This window comes from Oncorhynchus masou, chromosome 23 (assembly GCF_036934945.1).
Source record: "Oncorhynchus masou masou isolate Uvic2021 chromosome 23, UVic_Omas_1.1, whole genome shotgun sequence".
In the NCBI taxonomy this organism is placed as follows: Eukaryota; Metazoa; Chordata; class Actinopteri; order Salmoniformes; family Salmonidae; genus Oncorhynchus; species Oncorhynchus masou.
The window spans coordinates 46599979-46625716 of record NC_088234.1 but is presented as its reverse complement, the minus strand read 5'-3'; the positions used below and the strand labels follow the sequence as shown (position 1 = coordinate 46625716).

Sequence of the window (25738 nt, the reverse complement as noted above, 5' to 3'; positions counted from 1 at the left end):
CTGAAAAAGCATGTGCGAGCAAGGAGGCCTACAAACCTGACTCAGTTACACACGCTCTGTCAGGAGGAATTGGCCAAAATCCACCCAATTTATTGTGGGAAGCTGGTGGAAGGCTACCCAAAACGTTTGACCAAAGTTAAACAATTTAAAGGCAATGCCCAAATACTAATTGAGTGTATGTAAACTTCTGACCCACTGGGAATGTGATGAAAGAAATAAAAGCTGAAATAATTTGCTTTACTATTATTCTGACATTTCACATTCTTAAAATAAAGTGGTGATCCTAAATTACCTAAAACAAGGGATTTTTACTAGGATTAAATGTCAGGAATTGTGAAAAACGGAGTTTAAATGTAGTTGGTTAAGGTGTATGTAAACTTCCAACTTTTACGTGCTGGCTCTCTGTTTGTGCTCAGGAGCAATATGAGAAGGTAATAGGGAACATGAAGGAGGGGATGGAGGGGGTGGAGACCAAGCTGAGGAGTGTGCGCAAGATGCTACAGGAGAAGGTCAACCAGCTGAAGGAGCAGGTCAGTTTACCATTCATACAAGACAAACGGCAGAGAAACATGCCCTGAAAGGCTGACTGTATTTCATTGTCCCTGTCCCACCCACAGCTGGCGAAGAATGCCAAGTCAGACATCATGCTGAAGGACCTGTATGTGGAGAACTCCCAGCTGATGAAGGCACTGCAGGTCACTGAGCAGCGACAGAAGAGTGCAGAGAAAAATAACTTTGTCTTAGAGGAGAAGATTACAGCCCTCAACAAGCTCCTTCGTAAGATCGCCCCTGCCTCCCTCTCTGCGTAGCAGTTACCTGCTACTCAGAACAACGCTACTCCCCAAAAGACATTGACAACTGTGAAAGACCTCTTAAGTTTCCTTCCCGTAACCTTATTATTGGATGACCATCCCAATGAAACATTGATGCGTAATGTGGCAGGTGGTCCACAATGATTCTGTAAGATCCATAACAAAATCACTGTGTCACAACTCCCTCTTGGGATGGTGGGTTTGATTGCACACAATTAGCACAAGTTATTTGGGTAAGTGGAACAGCACAAGACTTAAGTGTTTTCAGCCACCAGGGTATTATGCATGTACTTTATTTTTTGTGTATATATATTTTTATTGAGGTTAACGCAAGACTCATTTTTTTTGTGAAGGTCAATCAAAGTTCACATGAAGTATTTTATTCGGTCTCTGCAGAGGCAGGCAGTATGTTAGGTTACAGACTATCCTCCAGCATCATGCTGTGTTGGTAGGTCAGAGTCGATTAGATGTATAATGGGACCAATGGTATAACATTCCAGTTTGATCATCAAACACACTCAAGGTACTGAACTTAAAGTTAAGTCTGTCAGACTGTATGAGATGAATGGTACTGTATGCGAAAGGCTGAATCCTAATTTAATCACAAAATGAATCAAAGAAAGGGTTTAGCAACTTTTAATGAAGTGTTCTTTATGGTATTTTAAATTACCAACCAAAAGCACAGTATTTACAAATGTAAAGTTTTGATACACATCTGCACAATGTTCAACCCTCATGCACTGCTGTACAGTCAAACCTTTTAATTCCTAAACTATTTGAGTACTAAAAAATATTGTTGCGACAATGTTTTTTGTCAATCGAACAATGTAAGTAGGTAATTATTGTAAAAACACTAACATGCAAGCTATGGATTTGTTATGCACTACAATCACTCCACAATTAAAGTAAAACAAAACTGACCAAGTAATAAATCACCTACAGATAAGTATTTTTGAATTAATTATTGTTTTAAAGATATTTTTCAAAATAGCATCACCCTATGCATTGTCTCACTTAAATGGATAATCCTCTGCTGAAAAAACGGTAATATAGTTCTGGCATTTGATTCAAGACATGATGTGCTCCAAGACCCCCTGGCGAATTAACTGCTCACACTTCCATCGTGGCAGGAAGTGCTGCGGAGACAGAAGAGTGACTCATGTTCAATTCTTTACACAATGTGCAAGTATAGCGATGGTTTTCACATATAATACTTTCTTTTTTTATACCTGACTGTTTTTCTTCAGAAGAATGATGGTCCCGTCGTCTATTTCAAACTCGCCATGATCTTTTAAACAGCGCACCTATGGAGAGAAATACATGGTGAGAAAAACTAAATGGCAAGAGGGAAAAATCAATAGAACATGACTAATATGTAAAAAATATCTAAATGAAGACCAAAGGAAGGAGCACCTAATAGTCAAGGGTCTATGTGCTGCAGTTTGAATTAATTGATACAGTTGATGACTAACGGCACAAGTGGCGCCTACCAACATTCACTTAGTCTCTGGTCAGGTCCTTGCGGGCATGCAGTTCCCTTGTGTATCTTACCTCAATGTACAAACTCTTTGGAGGCTTCATGTCCTGTGTTATGTCAAGTCCTTCCTCTCCTCCAAGTGACCTCATGAAGGTAGCCAGTGACTTCTTGTACTGGTTAAACCATTCCAACTATTCAAAATTAAACATGGCATTGTAAGAGTCAGATGCCATCACCCTGCCCAATTTGTTTCTTGCCTTTGAAAGATAGAAACATACCTCTTCTGCACACATGTGGAAGCGGATGTTTGTGGGCAACACACTTCCGTACTCCCACCTCAAAGTCCGAATGCGGAGGAGCCTGTCATAGCTGAGGAGAGGTAATTAGCAATGATGTTGTCCTATCCTAAGAAACTAATATGGTCAGTAACTGTCAACAAAAACATTAGTAGTGATGATGAGCTCAAAATCAACTCATCACATCAGGCACTCACAGGTAGGCAGCGATGCAACGTTGGTTTCTCAGCAGACAGCAGTGACGAAACTTGATGGTTGGAATCAGCTCACTTTTCCCCTCAGACTTGGCTTCATTGCTTTGAAGTGTGTGAAATAAAATGTATTTGTTAAAACCCACAAGGTAATTATTTCAGAACTCGATGGGAAAGAGACACATTCAAATATAAGAGAATGTCAATGTGTGACAATGTTTAATGTCTTAACTCACACATCACTTTGATTCTGCTCATATAATGCTTTCATCTCCTCCAGCACCTGACGAATACCATCTTCCTGCAGAGAGCATATATGCAAAGGTGTCAGTTAGTGAGCAGTAATAAAAGTCAAATGACCATGTAGTCAGTGGCATTATAACCAAATTGCTAACAATCAAACTGATCTAAACATCTTCACTTTGTATTCATAATCTGGCTAGGTTGATGTTAGCTATTACTGAGTGAAACGGCATTCTAGTGATGGCTGACTAGGTTGATATTAGCTCTCAAGAACCCAAAGTCAGAAGAGCAGGGCAAGGAATAGGGCTGCACCATATGGGCAAATCATTTACTTGCGATTTGTTTTTTAACCAAATATTGCGATAGAGATTTTACTTGCGATTTAGATCAAAACACTGTACTGTTGAAATCATATAAATAAAAGTAGTATTTAAAACATATGGTTGGTGTTGTTTGGCATGACAACGAATGAAAAAGCCAGGTACGTTGTTGTGACAGAATATGAACAAAGTGTTGGTTAGAGTTTCTCAGGGACCCTGATTACATTATAATTTACATTCATGGCGTAATTTTTTAAGTATATATATTTTTAATTTGACTTTTATTTAACTAGGCAAGTCAGTTAAAAACAAAATCTCATTTTCAATGACGGCCTAGGAACAGTGGGTTAACTGCGTGTTCAGGGGCAGAACGACAGATTTGTACCTTGTCAGCTCGGGGGTTTGAACTTGCAACCTTCCGGTTACTAGTCCAACGCTCTAACCACTAGGCTACCCTATGCAGCCTCTTGCACATGTCCATATAGCAATAGCGATGAAAATGCGATTAATTGTGCAGCCCTAAGGGGGTTGATATAGCTAAGCCATTAATAGTATATGTTATGTGTGGCAGTTGGGACAGTGTTGACTCCTGCATCGCTAGAGTAAACTAACAATCTAACTAGTTAGCAATTCCATCTGCACTAATGGCTACAAATCCAGTATGTCTTTATAACCTGCTGAATGTGCCACTTACATTGAATGCAGGCAGTTGACCATCGCCCATCCGGTGAAGTTCTCTGATTATTTCGATTGCCTTTTCACAAAACATCTCTCTTGGTAAATATTGTTATAAATGAATAGGATACCGTATATCAAGTTAGACTTAACAGTAGGCTAAACCTTACACTCGCATTAAATAAGTGATTATCCTGTAATTATTTCACCGTATCTAGAATGATGTGAATAGTTACTGTCGGACAGCGTCTGAGTTTTCGCGGCAAAATGCTTTGTTATGATCACATAGGCGGAAACTATGGGTACCGATGAAAGACAAACCTTACCAACCCACCACACCTGCTGCTGTCACCGCTGGTGGACAGCACATTACCAGTGTCCTCGCTTGTCATGTTGTCAGTTTAATAAAACAATAATAAAAGGTATTGTATTTTTATCATTTTCATTTTATTAAAACCATAAATAGTAATTGCATTCGAATACAACAACAAACATCACGTTGTGTTGCTTAGCTAGCTAGTGTTTAACGCGAAACCACTTGCTGTCAATTTAGGTTAGCTGGTGGAGATAGTTTAGATGTCACATTTAATATGTTAGCTAGTTCAATGTTGGAATATATGGGGGTTTATTCTGCAATACTATGTAGTTAGTTACTAGCTAGATAACTGAGGTGGTGTGTTTTGAAAAGTTGCTAGCTAGCTTTAAATGGCGAATTAGCTTTGTAGCTACATTTCCTTTAAAAAGATGGCGTACTGGTCTGCTCTGATTGGCTTAAATGGGAACCCAGGGGAAAGGTTGATTTGATCAGCTGGTCTCTGCAGATATCGGACTTCTACAAACAATGTAGCTAGCAAAAGTGCTGATAGTCAGCGGTGCTGGGGGAGAAAACAACGGCACCCTGACCTCATCTTTACCCGGCTTCTTACCGAGAATTCGTTGCCAAACTACATCACCGGCGCTGTCTAGTATTGCTGTCAAATCAAATGCAATAGTGATAGACGGTTTTTCACCTCCTTTGTCGCTTTTCTTTCCCATTGTGCTTTTACATTTCAGTGATGCGAAAGCGAAATAACTCGCTCACCGTGGACCATGACAGCTCTTCCACCAACACATTGCTGGACAGCAGTCCGGATTTAAACTACTGTCACAGGAGAGGGGAAGGGGTTCCTGAGCCTTGTGTACCATCTATCTCGGAAACGGACAAAAAAATGGGCAGACCATTTCGAAGGTAAGAAACGTTTGCACCATGGAAGTCTAATAGGCAACCTACATTTATCCAGCCAGTACACTAATCTCATTACTATTTTGTGTTAGATTGGGGGTTCAATAATACAAATGTGTATTTAACAAACATACTTTAATTCAAGCTTCCACTCCAGGCAGGCTGACATGAGGACATATTCATATTTCAAGATTGTAATCACATTATGCCTGCACCTTTTGATTAGGCTATAGGAGGGACATTTCACTGTGAATACATTTTAAGTTATATGAAGCAGTTCTCCCTCTGCCTCCGGTCACACAGGTTTTACTGGGTAACTTTAGTTGTCTTTTGTTAGGAGTGGAACTGCTTGGGGTGGGTGTGGAACGATGTACATACCGTAGGCACAGAGCTGTTGATATGCTGTTATCTGAGGATGGTGCTTTGAGTTACATCTTAAGACTTATGGGTATGCCCACATTACTTATGTGATTACTGTGTCTTCCAAGTGAAGACTTTATAATCCCCTTATTATACACTACATGACCCAAAAGTTTGTGGACACCTAATCATTGAATATTTCATTGCAAAATCATAGGCATTAATATGGAGTTGATTCCCCCCTTTGCTGCTAGAACAGCCTCTACTCTTCTGGGAAGGCTTTCCACTAGATGTTGGAACATTGCTGCAGGGACTTGCTTCCACTCAGCCGTGAGCATTAGTGAGCACAGGCGATTAGGTCAGGCTCACAGTCGGTGTCCCAATTCCTCCCAAAGGTGTTTGATGGGGTTGAGGTCAGGTCTCCGTGCAGGCCAGTCAAGTTCTTCCACACCAATCTCAACAAACCATTTCTGTATGGACCTCGCTTTGTGCACAGGGGCATCGTCATGCTGAAACAGGAAAGGCACTTCCCCAAACTGTTGCCACAAGGTCGGAAACAAAGAATCGTCTAGAGTGTCTTTGTATGCTGTAGCGTTAGGATTTCCATTCACTTGAACTAAGGGGCCTGAACCATGAAAAACAGCCCCAGACCATTATTCCTCCTCCATACTTTTACAGTTGGCACTATGCATTGGAGCACACAGTTGGCGTTCTACTGGCATCCGTCAAACCCAGATTCGTCCATCGGACTTCCAGATGGTGAAGCATGATTCATCACTCCAGATGGCTGGAGAGCTTTACACCACTCCAGCCGATACTTGGCATTGTGCATGGTGATCTTAGCCTTCTGTGTGGCTGCTTGGCCATGGAAACTATTTCATGAAGCTCCTGACGAAACAGTCCTTATGCTGACGTTGCTTCCAGTGGCGGTTTGGAACTCAATATTGAGTGTTGCAACCGAGGACATACTGTTTTTAAGCGCTTCAGCACTCGGTGGTCCCGTTCTGCGATCTTGTGTGACCTACCACTTCGCTGCAGAGCCGTTGTTGCTCCTAGACGTTTCCACTTCACAATAACAGCACTTAGAGTTGACCGGGGCAGCTTTAGCAGTGCAGAACTTTGACGAACTGACTTGTTGGAAAGGTAACATCTGATGACGGTGCCATATTGAAAGTCACTGGTCTTACTTGAAGAGTTCATTCTACTGTCAATGTTTGTCTATTGAGGTTGCATGTCTGTGTGCTCGATTTTATACACCTGTCAGCATCAGGTGTGCCTGAAATAGCTGACTCCACAAATTTTGAAGGGGTGTCCACATACTTTTGTATATGTAGTGTATAAGGGCTCTTCATGTCAGTGGACTAAATGTCAACCCTATACTTTAAGCCTAGTTATCCAAATGACAGCTGTTGGACTATATCTAGCCTACTGTATCTAATTATTTTCATCAGAAAAGCACAGCAAGATAATATGCTTTTACTTAATCAAACTAATAACAATAAGTAGCCTACACTAACATCCCACACAAATGGGTATAAGTCCCTTCGAGATTTATTCTTGTAGAACATACCTGTTTTATGCATTGTTATTGTGACCTGTTCCTGAAAGAAGTACCACATTTCAGACTGATGGAATTAAAACTTGTAATTGTACTATATTCATTAAATCCATGTTGATGCATCAGTGATCATCAAGCAAATGTGATTGCTATTGCTGCCCTCTTCACATTCCAATACTAATTTTGGGAAGTGTGATAAGTCATTCTAGCCTAGTTTGTGGTTGTTTTTAGCCCGGCGCTCTTATCTTGAAAGACCAGTCTTCAGTTCACTCGAGGGTAGGGGCTGGCTTGAGGTGACTAGAATACTCTGATTAAATATTCAATAGCCTCGGTCTCCTTTCAGAACCTTTGCCTGTCACCAAGGTTAGGTAGAGTGAGGAAGATGAGCTTTGAGGCTTGTTTAGAGCCCTGTCCACTGAGTCTGAATACAGCTCTGTCTCAACAATAAAATAAGCTCTGGCTTGACATTGGTTCTAGTTAAGAAGGCATTGCATTCCATTTGTCTGAGCTAGTCATTGTGGTTTGGTGACTGGTTATTAGAGACCTCATGAAGAGGTATTTTTAGTGCCACGGTTCTCAGTCCTTGAAGCTCATGTAACCACTTGGACTGATGCCAGTTCACATCAGGACAGTGGTCAGGTCCTTAGTCACTATCCTGTTCAGAGAACTGTAATTCAGGCCGGAACTCAACACTGCCATGTTGGAGTGATTCATATTTGAGTTGGCTGGCTATGATGATAAAGATAACAAGCTTGCTGGTTAGAAAACATCCTTCAAGGGCACCTCTTGTGATCACTGAACTCTATACTAACTGGGTGGGAGGACAGAGGACCATATGATTGTGTTCTGGTCATTGGGGCAGGTGTGATGTGAGGTCCTGTTTTTTTAATGATGGTTATAAATATTCTTCTGGATGTGACATCTCCATTGCTCTTCTTCCCCTCTTCCGGAGAATAAATTATATTCACTGATTTTGTTACCTCGGGCAGGGGTGTTGGCCAGTTAACCTTAAGAACGCTATTAAACTGCAAGCTCCAAGGTATCAAAACTAGGCTAGATTAGAACTTGCTCAAATGTTCTGTTTAGGCTACTGCTGCTTCAAACAGTCTTTTCTGGGTGTGAATGTGGGTCCATTGATGGGACATCTAATAGAAATGTGTACAGGACAGGACCATTGCATATAGGCACACTGCTAACTTGCACTGGCATCACTGTTCAAACAATTTTTAGAAGGCCAACTGGAAAGCCAGGGACACGCATTAGTGCAAAGGAAATAAGAACCGAGAGCAGAATGCACAGTTTCCCTTCCCTCCTGCGGGATATGTAGCGTTACACAGCGACTTTCAGTTCCCACTAGGTGCTCTTCTCAACATTCCCCTCTTTTTTACCCACACTGCAGGAATAGGCTTCCCAGGGTCACTGTTTCCTTGGTGTCTCTTGCCTACTTGGTTTATTGAGGTGTCATGTGTTGTACCTGTCAGTCTATTCCCACAGCTGCAATCTGTCAAGATGACTGCACAGTTTTTTTTTTTCCCTCTCAATTTTGTCAGATTTGCAATTGGCAGGACTGCTAGCTACTGCTGCTGCCCTGTCATAGTGCATTAATCTGTTTCCAATAAACACACTGGAATCCGTCAGACCCTGTGACACAAAGGTCTTGCAGATCCACTTCCTGTATTTTGTTTATTTTTGTCTCATTACATTTTTAGCATTACTTTCCTCAACAGAAAGTCCATGAGACATTGTCTGACCTTTTGGCCAAATTTGGCAGCAAATGCCCCATTTCTTAATCAAACTATTAGGCAAAGTTTAGAGATTTATTTACTCTGCGGAAATGAGTGCCAGTTCCTTAGCCTATTTTGCTACAGTGGTCTCTTTTTTCCTTGATGTCTCAGCCAGCCAGTTAGTCTTTCGTGGCCTGGGCAAGATATTGCAGGATGGACTGCACCATACATTTCTTATGTTATTTTTTGCACTGTGTTTCTAGACTGAGAGTGTAAAGGATGTCACGCTGCTTGATTAGGGAGTACCACTTCCTCCCAATTTGGCCCATACCGGGCACGAACTTAGGATCTCTGCCTTGCTAGAACACGTGAACACCCTGAAGCGTCTCACCAGTCAGCGACAAGCTAGCTATTCGCTAGCGTAACTTCAGGCTGAGGAGTAAGTTTCACTCATTCCCATGTGATGCATGATGAACTAGCTGTTCTGTGTGCTACTGCACAACCGTACAGGGCTGTTGGGTGATTCATAACTACAGTATGTGCAGTCACCTTTAGATTCATGAACTGACTGTACTAATGCACATGAATAACTCCTCCCACCACGACTGGCTGACACACATATGTATATATGTATCACACACAGGTGCAAAAAAAGTATTTAGTCAACCACCAATTGTGCAAGTTCTCCCACTTAAAAAGATGAGGCCTGTAATTTTCATCATAGGTACACTTCAACTATGACAGACAAAATGAGAGAGAGAAATCCAGAAAATCACATTATAGGATTTTTAATGACTTTATTTGCAAATTATGGTGGAAAATAAGTATTTGGTCAATAACAAAAGTTTCTCAATACTTTGTCATTGCCAACAAAGGGTATATAACAGAGGTCAAATGTTTTCTGTAAGTCTTCACAAGGTTTTCACACACTTCCTGGTATTTTGGCCCATTCCTCCATGCAGATCTCCTCTAGAGCAGTGATGTTTTGGGGCTGTTGCTGGGCAACATGGATTTTCAACTCCCTCCAAAGATGTTCTATGGGGTTGAGATCTGGAGACTGGCTAGGCAACTCCAGGTCCTTGAAAAGCTTCTTACGAAGCCACTCCTTCGTTGCCAGGGCAGTGTGTTTGGGATCATTGTCATGCTGAAAGACCCAGCCACGTTTCATCTTCAATGCTCTTGCTGATGGAAGGAGGTTTTCACTCAATCTCACAATACATGGCCCCATTCATTCTTTCCTTTACACGGATCAGTCGTCCTGGTCCCTTTGGAGAAAAACAGCTCCAAAATGTTTCCACCCCCATGCTTCACAGTATTTATGGTGTTCTTTGGATGCAACGCAGCGTTCTTTGTCCTCCAAACACGACGAGTTGAGTTTTTACCAAAAAGTTTTATTGTGGTTTCATCTGACCTTATGACATTCTCCCAATCTTCTTCTGGATCATCCAAATGCTCTCTAGCAAACTTCAGATGGGCCTGGACATGTACTGGCTTAAGCAGGGGGACAAGTCTGGCACTGCAGGATTTGAGTCCCTGGCGGCGTAGTGTGTTACTCATGGTAGGCTTTTTTACTTTGGTCCCAGCTCTCTGCAGGTCATTCACTAGGTCCCCCTGTGTGGTTCTGGGATTTTTGCTCACCGTTCTGGTGATCATTTTGACCCCAATGGGTGAGATCTTGCGTGGAGCCCCAGATCGAGGGAGATTATCAGTGGTCTTGTATGTCTTCCATGTCCTAATTATTGCTCCCACAGTTGATTTCTTCAAACCAAGCTGCGTACCTATTGCAGATTCAGTCTTCCCCAGCCTGGTGCAGGTCTACAATTTTGTTTCTGGTTTTCTTTGACAGCTCTTTGGTCTTGGCCATAGTGGAGTTTGGAGTGTGACTGTTTGAGGTTGTGGACAGGTGTCTTTTTTACTGAGTGGAGGACAGAGGAGCCTCTTAAAGAAGAAGTTACAGGTCTGTGAGAGCCAGAAATCTTGCTTGTTTGTAGGTGACCAAATACTTATTTTCCACCATAATTTGCAAATAAATTCATTAAATCCTACAATGTAATTTTCTGGAGAAAAAAAATTCTTATCATTTTGTCTGTCATAATTGAAGTGTACCTATGATGAAAATTACAGGCCTCTCTCATATTTTTAAGTGGGAGAACTTGCACAATTGGTGGCTGACTAAATACTTTTTTGCCCCACTGTATATGTTCCAATATGACCTTCATGCTGCACATGACATCAACCAAGTAATTTCAGGTGCTTTTTGCCAGCAACTTTAATGGGTCTTCCTGGCTTGTAGTTGGTTCATGATGATCTGACTGGAAGGAACTTCGCACACAAGGGTGACGAGTGTGAATGTTCTGTTGCTGTGTCCGTAAATCTCCAAAGGGAAATTGTGCTAAGCACCCAGTATCAAGTTTAGTGAGGAAGAACTAGGTTTAACTAATTTAGTGTTGTTTCCTTCCCCCATAGCATGGTGGCATTAATTCTGCTTAAAACCCAAGTATTGATTAGCTTATAGGGGTGCACATGTACTAACACCCTGTAGTTGCTTCAGATTATGTCCGACTGTGCCTGCCAGACCTCCTAGCTAATAAAATATTGCTTTGTTATGCCCTTCATACCAAACCACAGCATGCAGATTTAGAAAATAAATACGTTTCTGTTATTTATTTTGAAACAGGGCTGTGATTGCTCTGGCTGACTGGCCCTCCCATGAGGGGATTAATTATTTTGGTCTGATTGGCCCTGTCCGAGGCTGTTTAGGCTCAAGCGGCTGGAATCGGCTGTGTCATGGCTGTTATTTTAGGATCCCTCCAGCCCTCTTGACAGCTCTCCCATTGCTAGCAGAGGATTTCTATTTCTCTATGGAATATAGTGTGGGTGTGCTCATCGCAGAGGCTCATTTTTAGAAGCCTCACTGAGAACATGATGGCCAGCTCTCGTGGGCTGAAGTATTCCAACTTGAAGTTCAGCCTCTATGGTGTCAATGACCAAGAAGAATCTGGTTTCAGACACGGAAGCTGTTAACCTTGGAGGTGCTTCTCCTGCAGCTGCTGCTTAATGTACAGCAGTAGTCAAAGGGTTTGAATATATTTATCTGCTGAACCTAGCTCTAGTGTTGTTTTTTTTTGTTATACTGCAACTCATATTCTGCTGTGAGTACCCATCTGAAGTGCATATTATTTTGGTCCTTGGAGATCCCTTTTGGTTATACCTGACCCCTGACTGTCTCATAGTCTTGCTCTGGTCCTAGGGCTCAAGGCTGTTCTTTTTCCGCCCAACCAGACAGGGTGGCATTGACACTGCTCAAAGCCTCTTCTCAAAATCCCATGTCAGTCTGCATTAGTTATCTCCTGCCCTGATTGGCCCTACTTTGGCAGCCATGGCTCTGTCAAGGTCCTGGCTGTTACACTGTCACCTTGGACAGGGATCGGGGGAAGGGAAGTTCTCTACAGGGAGCTGTGGCGAAGCAGCACTGGATGGACTTCAGTCTTCTGGATGAATAGCTGAATGATAGTTAAATTAATTTAAAACCACACTGCCATGGTATTGTTGCCTTGTTTTACATGGATAACATGGCTTTATTGAAGTCCTTATGAATCTGATTAATGAATGGTGCAGCAGGTAGCATAGGTGTTAGCCTATCCCAGCGTTGGGCCAGTAACCGAAAGGTGGCTGGTTCGAATACCCGACAAGGGGAAAATCTGTCTGTGGTCTTGAGCAAAGCACTTAACCTTAATTTGCTCCAAGGGGCCATACTACTATGGCTGCCCCTGTAACAAACACATTTTACTGCACCTATCTGGTGTAAGTGACAATAAAACATATACTCTCTGCCAAGCAGATGACCAATGTGATCTAATGCAATGTAGCTTCATCTCGTCATGTCTACCAGGCTGTAATCAGGTCCATATGGCAGCAGGCCCCTCCGCTGAGCTAAACGCATTAACGCCTGGAGGCCAGCTCGCAGGGCAGGTGTTGTCCTGCTGTCTTGTTGCACCACTGTTGATCAACAGTGCCTCCTGCTGTTATGCCTGCATAGGGTGGAAACAGGCAGATCTGTTTGCGTAACCCTTGACTGAATTGTTCTCTACGTGGCAATTAACCTTCAGCCCACCGATGGTTCAACTGGATGTCTGTCTGCAGTAGGTACCCCATAAGAAAACGCTGGGCCCCACGTGCCTGTGAAATTAGACCACCATCTGTTTGGTTGGCATGACTGGTACACTGCTTGTTCTGAACAAAGCAAGAGTGCTGTCCGCTTGGTCAAAACTGGTCATCCTTGTGCTCCAGTTGGCTGAACATGCATCTGCCACAGTGTTCAAAAAATCTTATTTGCTTCATTATCTGTGGAGGAGGAGGATGATGGGCATTTTCTGTTATATGTACTGGTATGCACACTCAGGCAAGCGTAACATACTATTGTCAAGTACTGACTGGCTATGGTGTATTTATTTGTGCGGAGTCGTCTGCACATGACAAATTAAACCATGCACATGTTAGTCACAAAGCAATGTTGATTTTATTGAGAGGGTGGTGACTGGTTAGGGCTATGCTAGCCTTGGAAGCCCATCCTTCTACTGTACTGTTCCAAAGCCCGGGGAAGATCTCCTTTCAGAAAGAAGATAAAAAGGGGTGGAGTACGGCAGTGTAGATGGGAACTAGTGACGCATTGCCACTTATCAAGATTCGGCATGGATGGAGTTCAAGAGACTTCCAATACAAAACGAATACTACATAGGCTACTAAAACATTGTCTGACTCTGTAGGAAAAGAGAAAAACAAGTAGAAAAAAAAACAACACACAAGGGAATGCCTCTACCACAGAACAGGGAGCCAGATGTTTCACCGGATGTAGAAATCTGAAGCATACGGTTGGAATTTCTACTCCCCACCAAATATGTTGAGGAAGCCCAGTGGCCGGCAGTGGGAGAGTATGGAGCGAGATTGAACTGGGCCGACATTCTGCAGATATTGTGAAAGAAAATCAAGATCTCGATTAGTTTTCTGTTCCCAGAACTACATCTGTTACGAACAGAGTGCACTAAGTTTTTTTTTTTTTTTTTAGACAAATTGTGTTACAAGGAGTGCAACTTGGGACGAATTTAATTATTGCCTACATTCACTTCAGAGGTGTTCCCTAATGTTGGGCATACACTACACAACTTCTAACAACTTTGATGTGCTCACATTTCCCGATTTCCTGGTCCCAAATCTTTAATTGCATCCATCCTCAACCCCAGGATGTGGGTGCTCACATTACACGATGATTCACTAGTTGATCCTGCTCTACGTTTCTGTCGTATGGGGGGTTAAAAAGACATGTTTACACGCAAACAGCGAGCTGCTTTATTAGTGTGCAGAAACATCAAAAAAGAGCAGAGGCGCAGGATATGGACCCGCAAATTGTTGTTGGGCAGACGTGGACTATATGGACTTTGTATTGTACAGAGGGAATTGGAGGTAATAGAAGACTTTTAATATTGAGAAGGCAGCTGCGTTCTCTCTACAGCTCTTCCAATCTTTCATCACCTTGGTCCACACGGTTCATGTTGTTGCTTTTCTCTTCACCATTGTTTTGGTCTCACATGCTGAGTGCTCATTGGCTATTGGCAGCAGTCCTTGCCCAATCGTGTCATAGCAATGCGCATAAAACAAGATGCACAAACCAAATTTCTAACATGTCAGAAGATTTTCGGGACATCTGACTTGAGTCTGGAGAACGGAACAGCCATCATCTGTGCGTCCTTGACCCCCTCAAACTAGTCCAGAAGATTTCACCCCAATCATGTGTCTGGGATGGCAAAACGTGCCGCAATTGTGTAGTGTATGCCCAACATAACGGAAATATGCAAATACATGCTAGAACACGCCAAGGGTCTCGCTAGCTTGTGCTCAGGTCTGCCTACTATGCTTAATATGCTCCCATTGAAATCGAAACAGATGAACTATCTTGTTTTAGTTATACACTGAACAAAAATATAAACTCAACATGTAAAGTGTTGGTCCCATGTTTCATGACCTGAAATAAAAGATCCCAGAAATGTTCCATACGCACAAAGTTTCTCATTTTATGCACAAATTTGTTTACCTCCCTGTTAGTGAGCATTTCTCCTTTGCCAAGTTAATCCATCCACATGACAGGTGTGGCATTTCAAGAAGCTGATTAAACAGCATGATCATTACACAGATACACCTGGTGCTGAGGACAATAAAAGTCCACTCTGAAATGTGCAGTTTTGTCACACAACACAATGCCACAGATATCAAGTTTTGAGGGAGCGTGCAATTGGCAGGCTGACTGCAGGAATGTCCATCAGAGCTGTTTTAGAGTGAGAATTGAATGTTAATTTCTCTACCATAAGCTGCCTCCTCCTTCGGGAATTTGTCAGTATGTCCAACCAGCTTCACGACCACGTTTAACCACGCCAGCCAAGGATCTCCAACTGTCTTCACCTGCGGGATAGTCTGAGACCAGCCTCCCGGACAACTGATGTAACTGGGTTTGCACAACTGAAGAATTTATGCACAAACTGTCAGAAACCGTCTCAGGGAAGCTCATCTATGTGCTTGTCGTCCTCTCCAGGGTCTTGACCTGACAGCAGTTCGGCGTGGTTAACTTCAGTGAGAAATGCTCACTTTCGGTGGCCACTGTCACGCTGAAGTGTGCTCTTTACAGATTAATCCCGGTTGCATCTGTATTGGGCTGATGTTAACATTGTGAACGGAGTGCCCCATGGTGGGGTTATGGTATGGGCAGGCGTAAGCTACAGACAACGAACCCAATTGCATTTTATCGTTGGCAATTTGTGGCCCATTGTCGTGCCATTCATCTGCCGCCATCACCTCATGTTTCAGCATGATAATGCACGGCCCCATGTCGCAAGCGTCTGTACACAATTTCTGGAAGCAGAAAATGGCCCAGTTTTATTTTTTATTTTTTTCTCCATGGCCTGCATACTCACCAGGCATGTCACCCATTGAGCATGTTTGGGATGCTCTCAATCGACGTGTACGACCAAGTGTGTCAGTTCCCGCCAATATCCAGCAACTTCGCACAGCCATTGAAGAGGAGTGGGACAAAATTCCACAGGCCACAATCAACAGCCTGTTTAACTCTATGCGAAGGAGATGTCGTGCTGCATGAGTAAAATGGTGGTCACACCAGATACTGACGGTTTTCTGATCCACGGCCCTAACTTTTTTTTAAAGATATCTGTGGTCAATAGATGCATATGTATTTCCAGTTATGTGAAATCCACAGATTAGGGCCTAATGAATTCATTTCAATTGACTTATTTCCTTATGATCTGTAACTCAGTGAAATCTTTGAAGTTGTTGTGTTTAAAAAATAAATAAAAATTGCGAGCGCTGAAGGCCACCATTTCCATTCAAAACTCGAAATCCAAATCTGAAGTTCGCTGGACTTCCAATTGTTGAGTGAACGAGACGAGGGCTATGCTATTGACCAGTCATAAGATACTGTGCTACCAGGCAACCAGAATAACCATTCCTTTGTAAATAATAAGAATTTAAAAGCACTATGAAATACCTTATGCAGGGCCAGTCAAGCTGTGAAGATGTACTTCTTTGCTGTGCTAACGACAGCCGTAAGTTGGATGGGTGGGACAGAGGTGGAGCTAATACAATGCATCCAAATTAAGGCGTGGATAGTGTTTTTTTTATTTTTATTACTCCAGTGTCGAACTTGACGTCTCCCTCCAGTCTCTCTCGGAGTGGCTTCTTGATAACGCAGCACACAGTATCTAACAGGCTCTCTCAAGCACTCTGCATTATTCATAGGGCCAGAGAGAGCTCTGTGTACACTCTCCAAGGGGTTTACCATGTCTGCACAAACTGCACTTGGTGCATTTGTGTGTGTGTGTGTGTCTGTATTTTGTTAGAGCTGTTAGATTCCATCTCTGGCAAACCTGGTCAGGTAGAGAGGCTTAAAACAACAGCCGATGTAACAAACATCTTACATGTGAATGTAAGTCGGCTATTTAAGAACTAGGCTAGACTAAATGGAGTAGGCCTAGGTTTATTTCTGGCTTTGCTAATCTAAAAATAGAATTCATGAGCATTAGTTAATCTTGTCTATACTACGGAGTCTGTGACTGGATCCTTTCATACATATTCATTAAAGTGCCATTTAGTCCAGGATAAGACTTAATTTAGGTCAGTTGAACTGTCCATATTATATTTTTTGGGGTGAATAATTCATTGTACGCTATTCCCACTGTCATGTCTGTAGTGCCATAAAGCAGCCGTTCCTGTGCCACTGCACTCATACAGTAATTATACAGTATCTCCACTGCTTGCTTTACGTTCATCACACATCCAGTAAGTTAGAGGTTATGACACACCCCCAGTAGTGAATACAGTTCCCCTGGCCCCCCTCCCTGACTGACGCTCCAGCCACATCATCATGACATACAGTATCCGAGTCCCCCGGGTGCACCGGGCCGTAGAGATCCGTTATGCAACACGCCAGCGAGACGGAGGGCAGCAGAGGGTCCGCTCCAGCCCTCCCCTGACCCTTTTGACTTTGAGAGACATGAGCACATCCTTGAATGCATGCGTGTCTCTTGCATATTGTCACACTGGGGGTCATCTCTGTTAATTTCATTGGTGTCTGTGGGGTCCGTTTCACGGATTGGAGGACGTTTGTTTTGTTCCTCTGCTGCAGGGTGTGCTGTTTGGGCCTAGTATCTGTCAGGGACTTCACCCTCCATGTGGGGTAAGTTATGTCATAAGGCATGTCATCAATATTGGAGGAAAAACAAAGTGATTTGTCCATAGCCCTAGAAGGGAAATGGGTGACTTCCTGACTATCAGCAGTCTCTCTGTTATTACAGCAGCTCTCCCAGAGAGAGGATGTAAAAGGATAGTCCTATTAACCTGCTAACTTGCCATAAAGTTACACATTCTGTCCCAAGCAAGACTCTAGGAAATACGGTGTGCTCAGAGAAGAGCTGACACAAATTTAGACGTGATACATCGTGGCGTATTTCATTATGCCGTATGTCATCTTCAGTCTCGCCTCGCTACTGAACGGACAAGTGTAACCGCAAGATGGCATTTATTTTGGAAGATTGCAAAATATGACCTATTAATTCAAGAAAGGATAAATGTTTTAGGTGATCGTAAAACGTGTTGTGTTTTACTTTTTCATCAACTTGTTTCTCTAACTTTATAGCAAGTCGAGCTGGCTTGCACTGCAGGTGCTATATCTAATGACCTCCCCCTAATTATTGTTATAAAACAAACGTCCTTATCACATTTAAACTTAAATGGGAGGCAACAGCCAGTGTGTATTTAACATGACTATTAAAATAGTACTCACTTACAGGAATGGGTAATTGTTTACAAGTTGCTAGCTATCCCATAAAGCCATCACCGAAAACGTGCAGAGATTTGGTAACTTCCTGTTCTTCAACACTGGCTGGACTGAAGACGATGCTTATTCTGGAACATTTGAAAGTATGCGGCGTCCGTCTCGCAATGGAGCCTTCAACCTCAAGGGGGTGTTGCGATTCCACTCCATTGTGGACGCCCCCATTTGAAATGCATGACATACGTCGCAACGTAACATTATTGGTAATGTGAACGAGGCTTGATTCTGACGGCCATGTAGAACTTCCTCATTATAAAGGGTTGCATTGAGCAAGGCGAAGGTGCAGTGTGTTTTACACAGCATTTTCCTGTCTGATATTTTTAACGTCTCTCTGAAATGGCCAGATGTCATGATCTCCACTGCTCCCGGGTCAGAATTTTTCAGTAACCTCAGACTGACGTCTAGCTGGATGAAACCGTTTGGAAGGAAGGGAGGAAAGGTGCAGGTTACAGGCTGTAACGAGGACTTTGTCATGACCCTCTTTGAACCACCTCACCCTCTGATAGAACCAAGCAACATCTGGTTTTACTCTATGAACAGGGAAGAGTTATTTCCTAAACAGTCTGAACTCTGAACCCCCATCCTGATAACACTATGATCTAGGCTGAGTATTTAACTATTTTTGTACTGTACACATCTGTGTACAATTGGAATCGATAGCAGTCTTAACTGTTATTTAACCTTTAACTAGGCAAGTCAGTTAAGAACAAATTCTTATTTACAGGTACTGCCTAGGAACAGTGGGTTAACTGCCTTGTTCAGGGGCAGAACGACCGATTTTTACCTTGTCATTTCGGGGATTCGATCTAGCAACCTTTCGGTTACTGGCCCAACGCTCTAACCACTAGGCTACCTGCCATCTCAAATCTTAATGTTTTCTACTTTAGTTTTTGAAGATCAATGTAAAATGCTGACATTGTCTCTCTCCCCTGCGTGTGTGTTCCAGATATGGCCTAATGGGCAGATTGAAGAGGATCCTCCTGTGGGTGCTGGGAGTCTACATAACCATCCCCTTCCTGGTCAAACTATGCCCCTCAATTCAGGCAAAACTAGTATTTTTAAATTTTGGTGAGTATAGATATAGAAACCAGTAAGGTATGTTTTTTTTGTTTGATCTAGTTGTTTGCATTGATTTAAAAATTGACATTTTATTTTTATAAACATTTTGAGACTAAATAAGCTTGCTTCATCAGTTAGCTCTGGCCTCTGCGTGTTTCATTTGGTAGGTGGATACTTGTAGCTCATTTAGTATGTGTGCATACTGCATACATAAGCAAGGGTGCATGTGCTAATGTGTGCACATGAGAGCCTGCTCATCAGTTGAACCTGAAACCCAACACAGCATGAAACTCCATGCAGAGGCAGTTAAGAGGGTGTATATTCCATCTGCAAGCATGCAATACACAGCCTTCACCACTCCCTCCATCTGATATGCGGTGTGCGTGTGGAACTGTAGTAGTTTCATGCATTATAGGCAGCAATGGGTAGGATTGCACCTAAAACATTGATTCAGTAGTACTGAGTGGTGTGTTGTGACCGTCTGATTCTAGTTACTTGGTTTCAACCAATCAACATCCAGTACTAGAACTATCCATTGTAAAACATGTAACCCCATCAGATTTGAACATGTTTTTCTGTCCCACTCAGTGACATCTGATTTTCTTTTGGGATCTTTTGAATGGTTTGCAGTGCAGCTAAAGACTCAAACGTCTTGTGGATGGCAGACAGTTGGAGGTTTTCTTTGTATTCAGTGAGGAAGTGAAACAGTATATGTCTGTACAGGAAGTGGACATTGACTTGTGACTGTCTTGTGTAACCTTATCGAGTGGAAAGAGGCAGAGCCCTGCTATTTCTAGAGCAGCTGTCCTGTGGATTTTAGCTGAGTGCTGCTGCTTTGTCAGTGATATCTTATTGTCTTAGCACATCTAACACAGCCTCTGTCTACCCTCTACCCAACCCCACCCCCTGCAGTGCGGCTGCCCTATTTCATTGACTTGAAAAGGCCACAAGACCATGGGTTGAACCACACCTATAACTTCTACCTGCAGCCAGAGACTGGTGTCAACATTGGTGTATGGTAAGAAGACATGCTCACACTCACACCAGCTGCTTGGCTAAGACTGTGTGGGATGGATCTCGTACTTTCTCGCTCTCTACTTTCACATATCAAGTCAATGATGACACCGGTGACAATAGGAAAAATAATAATACTCAATGAGTAGTGACCATTAACAGGACACTACAGGCAGAAATGATTTAGGACAATAATGAAATGTTGAGAAAGATACAAGTAGCAATGTTATTGCTCTGGTTGGTTGTTCCACTGACTGTCCCTATGGGTGTGGCAGGAAGCTACATATTTTGCAGCTAATATGGCATAAAGGTTTTTTTGTTCCATTAGATATTGGATTTTCTCCTTGTCTGTTTTCAAACTATTTATTTTAGATTCTAGGAAAGAAAATTGTCCGTATAGTTCCCGCAGTGTAGGAGAAAATGCAGCTCTGTCTTAACCTTTCTGAGGGCAGAGTGTGACGGTCAGGTTCTATTGCCAGGCCGTGCTCACTTAGTCTGTACGTAGTCACGGTGGTAATATAGTCTGCCAACATGTACTGTCTGTTTAGGGCCAAATAGCGTTGACGGTAGATTTTTTTGTGGTGCCTTTCCAATAGGCTTTTTATTTTTGCTTTGTGATTTGGTTGGGACAGGTTTTCTGAGTGCTGTCCTGAGGCTTTGTTGGGTAGGTAGGGGTTAGTGAACTGAGCCAGCTGGCTGAGGACTCATTTCTATGGTCATCTCTTGGCTTTTGAGGGCTTTGTAATGGTAGGAGTGGTGGTCACTTGTTTTTTAAATAATAACATTTGGTGGCTTTTTTCTTGGATATTAATCAGAAGAGGGAATTGGCCTAATTCTGCTCTGCATGCATTTGGAGTTGTTTTCTCTGTTCTCTGAAGATGCTCTTACAGAATTCCTCCTGCTGGGTTTCAGTAGGGGTGTTTGTCCCATTTGTCATTCTTGCTTTGTAAACAGACCCCACACTTCACTGCCATATAGTGCAATTGGTTCTATTATTGATCAGAATATTTTTGACCTCAATCCTAATTGCTATGTCTAATTTACTAGATTGTTCAATGGCATAGAAAGCCCTCCTTTCTTTCAGTTCATTCACGGCCAAGTTGAAGTTCCCTGTGGAGCACATTTTTTGGCCCGTGTGTGTGTTTGAGTGGAGTCTAGTAAAAAGGCATGTTGGTTTCCCTGACATCTGGCCCTTTTCTTGAATATCATAATGTTTGTATTTTTGAGATTGACTCTTAGTGCCCAGGTTTGACAGAACTGTTGCAGATGATCTAATTGTGGCTGTAGCCCCTCTTGTGGGGGGACAGCGGCACCAGGTCATCTGCATACAGGAGACATTTTATTTCTGTGTCATTAGGAGTGAGATCGGGGGCAGTTGATCGCTCAAGCATTTTGATTTAACATGTCAATTAGGGTATGTAAGGTGTAAATATGGTCTGATGTTTGATCATTTGGTAGGAATCCAATTTTGACTTTTGCTCAGGACATTACTGCACTTTCTCAGTGACCACAGTCTGCTGTTCATGATGTCGTCTCTCGATCCCGCTCTCGTCTCTCCAAATGTTATTTGTCACATGCGCAGGAATACAACGGGTATAGATAGACCTTACGTGAAATGCTTACTTTCAAGCCCTTAACCAACAATGCAGTTCAAGACTAGAGTGAAGAAAATATTTTCTAAGTAACACAATAAGATTACATGACAATAACAAGGCTGTATACAGCAGGTACCGGTACCAAGTCAATGTGCAAGGGTACAGGTTAGTCCAGGTAATTTCTCCATATAGGTAGGGGTAAAGTGACTATGCATAGATAATAAACAGCTAGTAGCAGCAGTGTAAAAACCAATGTAAATAGTCTGGGTGGCTTTTTGATTATTTGTTCAGCAGTCTTATGGTTTGGGGGTAGAAGCTGTTAAGGAGCCTTTTGGACCTAGTGCTCCAGTACTGCTTACTGTGCGGTAGCAGAGAGGACAGTCTGACTCTGGTGACTGTAGTCTTCAAACATTTTTTGGCCCTTCCTCTGACACCGCCTAGTAGGTATATAGGTCCTATATGGTAGGGAGCTTGACCCCAGTGACGTTGGGCCGTACGCATTAACCTTTGTATTGCCTTAAGGTTGGTTGGATGCAGAGCAGTTGCCATAACAGGCGGTGATGCAACTGGTCAGGATGCAGCTTTTGGACTTTTTGAGGATCTGGGGACCAATGCCAAATCTTTTCAGTCTCCTAAGGGGAAAAGTTGTTTTTGTGCCCTCTTCATGACTGTCTTGGTGTGCTAGGACTATGTTAGTTTGTTGGTGATGTGGACACTAAGGAACTTGATGCTCTCGACCCGCACGGCTACAGCCCCGTCGATGTTAAACCTCTCTGGGATATGTGGGACGCTAGCGTCAATAGCCAGTGAAATTGCAGGGCGCCAAATTCAAAAATTCCTCAAACATACAAGTATTATACACCATTTTAAAGAAACTTCTCCTTAATCCAGCCACAGTGTCTGATTTCAAAAAGGCTTTATGGCGAAGGCACACCATGCGATTATGTTAGGTCAGCGCCGAGTCGCAGAAAAACATCGCCATTTTCCTAAGTCGCCATTTTCCAAAGAAGGAGAGGTGTCACATAACTCAGAAATAGCGTTATAAATATTCACTTATCTTTGATCTTCATCGGAATGCACTCCCAGAAATCCCAATTCCACAATAAATATTTGTTTTGTTCGTTAAAGTCCATCAATGTCCAAATACCTTCTTTTTGTTCTCGTGTTTAGCCCAGTAATCCAAATGCACAATGCGCGAGTCAGTTTTATTACAGTTCATAGCAACATGTCAAATGATTTGTACAGAATCAATCTTTAGGATGTTTTTATCATAAATCTTCAATAATGTTTCAACCAGACAATTCCTTTGTCTTTAGAAATGAAAAGGAATGCAGCTCGCTCTCACGGCCGCTCATGGCATTCTGCCAGACCTCTTAGTCAAACAGCTCTTATTCCTCCCCCTTCACAGTAGAAGCCTGAAACAAGGTTCTAAAGACTGTTGACATCTAGTAGAAGCCTTAGGGAGTGCAATATGACCCCATAGACACTGTATATTGGATAGGCAAAGACTTGAAAACCTACAAACCTCAGATTTCCCACTTCCTGGTTGGAGTTTTTCCTCAGGTTTTTGCCTGCCATATGAGTTCTGTTATACTCACAGACATCATTCAAACAGTTTTAGAAACTTCAGTGTTTTCTATCCAAATCTACTAATTATATGCATATTCTAACTTTTGTGCCTGAGTAGCAGGCAGTTTACTCTGGGCACCTTATTCATCAAAGCTACTCAATACTGCCCCCCCAGTCCCAAAGAAGTTAATGGGGGCCTGTTCGGCTCACATCGAGGGAGAGGTTGTTGTCCTTGCACCACACTGCCAGGTCTGACCTCCTCCCTATAGGCTCTCATCGTTGTCGGTTTTCAGGCCTACCACTGTTGTCATCAGCAAACTTAATGATGGTGTTGGAGTCGTGGTTGGTCACGCAGTCGTGGGTGAACAAGGAATAAAGGCGGGGACTAAGCACGCATGCCTGAGGGTCCACCATGTTGAGGATCAGCATGGCCAGTCAGGAAGTCCAGGATCCAGTTGCAGAGGGAGGTGTTTTGTCCCAGGGTCCTTAAATAGTGAGATTTGTGGGCACTATGATGATGAACGCTGAGCTCGAGTCAATGAACAGCATTCTCACATAGGTGATCCTTATGTCCAGGTGGGTAAGGGTAATGTGGAGTGTAAGAGACTGCATCATCTTGTGGATATGTTGGGGTGGTATGTGAATTGGAGTGGGTCTAGGGTGTCCTGGAGGATGCTGTTGCTGTGAGCCATGACCAGCCTTTCAAAGGACTTCATGGTTACAGATGTGATTTCTACAGGGCGGTAGTCATTTAGGCAGGTCACCTTCACATTCTTGGGCCCAGGACTATGGTGGTCTGCTTGAAAATGTCAGTGAAGACACTTGCCAGTTGGTCTGCGCATGCTCTGAGTACATGCCCTGGTAGTCCCTGCAACCTTGTAAGTGTTGAACTGTTTCAATGTCTTGCTCACATCAGCTACGGAAAGCGTGATCACACATCCGGATCAGCTGGTGCTCATGCATGCTTCATTGTTGCTTGCCTCGAAGCAAACATGGTAGGCTCGTGTCACTGGGCAGTAGCTGGGTTTCACTTTGTAGTCCATAATAGTTTGCAAGCCATGCCACATCTGACGAGCGTCAGAGGCGGTGTAGTAGGATTCAATCTTAGTCCTGTATTGATGCTTTGCCTTTTTAATGGTTCGTCTGAGGGTTTAGCAGGATTTCTTATAAGGGCCAGGATTAGTATCTCGCTCCTTGACATTGGCAGCTCTAGCCTTTAGCTTGGTGCGGATGTTGCCTGTAATTCATGGCTTCTGGTTGGGATATGTACGTACGGTCACTGTAGGGGCGATGTTTTCGATGCACTTCTTGATTAAGCCGGTGACTGATTGTATACCCCTCAATGCCATTGGATGAATCACGGAACATATTCCAGTCTGTGCTAGCAAAACAGTTCTTTAGTGTAGAATCCACTTCATCTGTCACTGGTACTTTCTGCTTTAGTTTTTGCTTGTAAGCAGGAGTCAGGAGGATAGAGTTATGGTCAGATTTGCCCAATGGAGGATGAGGGAGAGCTTTGTATGCATCTCTGTGTGGAGTAAAGGTGGTCTAGAGTTTTTAAATATGGATATATATTATCTCTCTCTCTCCTCTGGTTGCACATATAACATGCTGGTAGAAATTACGTCAAACAGATTTAAGTTTGCCTGCATTAAAGTCCCTGGCCACTAGGAGCGCCATTTCTTGTTTGCTCATGGTCTTGTACAGCTCGTTGAGTGCGGTCTTGGTGCCAGCATCAGTTTGTGGTGGAAAATAAACGGCTATGAATAATATAGTGTGGTGTGCAGCTTATCAGGAGATACTCTACCTCAGGTGAGAAATACCTTGAGACTTTGTTAATATTAGACATTGCGCACAGGCTGTTGACAAATAGGCACACAACCCCGCCCTACCAGATGTAGCTGCTCTGTCCTGCCGATGCACGGAAAACCCAGCCAGCTCTATTATCTGTCATCATTCAGCCACAACTCGGTGAAACATAAGATATTCGTTTTTCATGTCCAGTTGGTAGGATAGTTTTGACAGTAGAGCATCCAGTTTGTTTTCCAGTGATTGCGCATTGGCCAATAGAACCGATGGTAGTGGTGATTTTCTCCCTTGCCTACGAATCCTCACAATGCACCACAGCCTTCACTCCCTTTATCTCCGTCTTTTCTTTACGTGAATGATGGGGATTTGGGCCTGGTCTCCAGGAAGCAGTATATCCTTTGCGTTGGACTCTTTATCCAG

At 42.9% G+C, this 25738-nt stretch overlaps 3 protein-coding genes across 5 annotated transcripts in view; 2 read left to right on the top strand and 1 right to left on the bottom strand.

Annotated features, from left to right (window-relative positions):
• Positions 1-1442, top strand: part of ninl (ninein-like) — a 42587-nt gene extending 41145 nt beyond the window's left edge. For both annotated transcript variants that reach the window (XM_064932252.1, XM_064932251.1), the window contains 2 exons: positions 417-530; positions 618-1442. In XM_064932252.1, coding sequence (XP_064788324.1) covers positions 417-530; positions 618-809 — 306 coding nt within the window. In that variant the 3' untranslated portion in view covers positions 810-1442. The remainder of the gene's footprint in view (positions 1-416; positions 531-617) is intronic.
• Position 1443: 1 nt separating this feature from the next.
• On the bottom strand, positions 1444-4301 carry gins1 (GINS complex subunit 1 (Psf1 homolog)). Its single transcript, XM_064932257.1, has 7 exons — positions 4034-4301; positions 3013-3077; positions 2783-2881; positions 2568-2658; positions 2364-2480; positions 2042-2116; positions 1444-1948 (listed from the first exon to the last, which is right to left on the bottom strand). Exons 1-7 carry the CDS (start codon positions 4106-4108, stop codon positions 1880-1882), a joined length of 591 nt encoding a protein of 196 aa, XP_064788329.1. The 5' UTR covers positions 4109-4301; the 3' UTR covers positions 1444-1879.
• abhd12 (abhydrolase domain containing 12, lysophospholipase) overlaps positions 4296-25738 on the top strand; it is a 29071-nt gene continuing 7628 nt past the window's right edge. The window contains exons 1-5 of one of the 2 annotated variants that reach the window (XM_064932254.1): positions 4296-4436; positions 5068-5242; positions 17565-17615; positions 19219-19340; positions 20244-20349. In XM_064932254.1, the coding sequence (XP_064788326.1) occupies positions 4313-4436; positions 5068-5242; positions 17565-17615; positions 19219-19340; positions 20244-20349 (578 nt within the window). In that variant the 5' untranslated portion in view covers positions 4296-4312. The remainder of the gene's footprint in view (positions 4437-5067; positions 5243-17564; positions 17616-19218; positions 19341-20243; positions 20350-25738) is intronic. The other variant, XM_064932255.1, reaches the window with a different exon arrangement.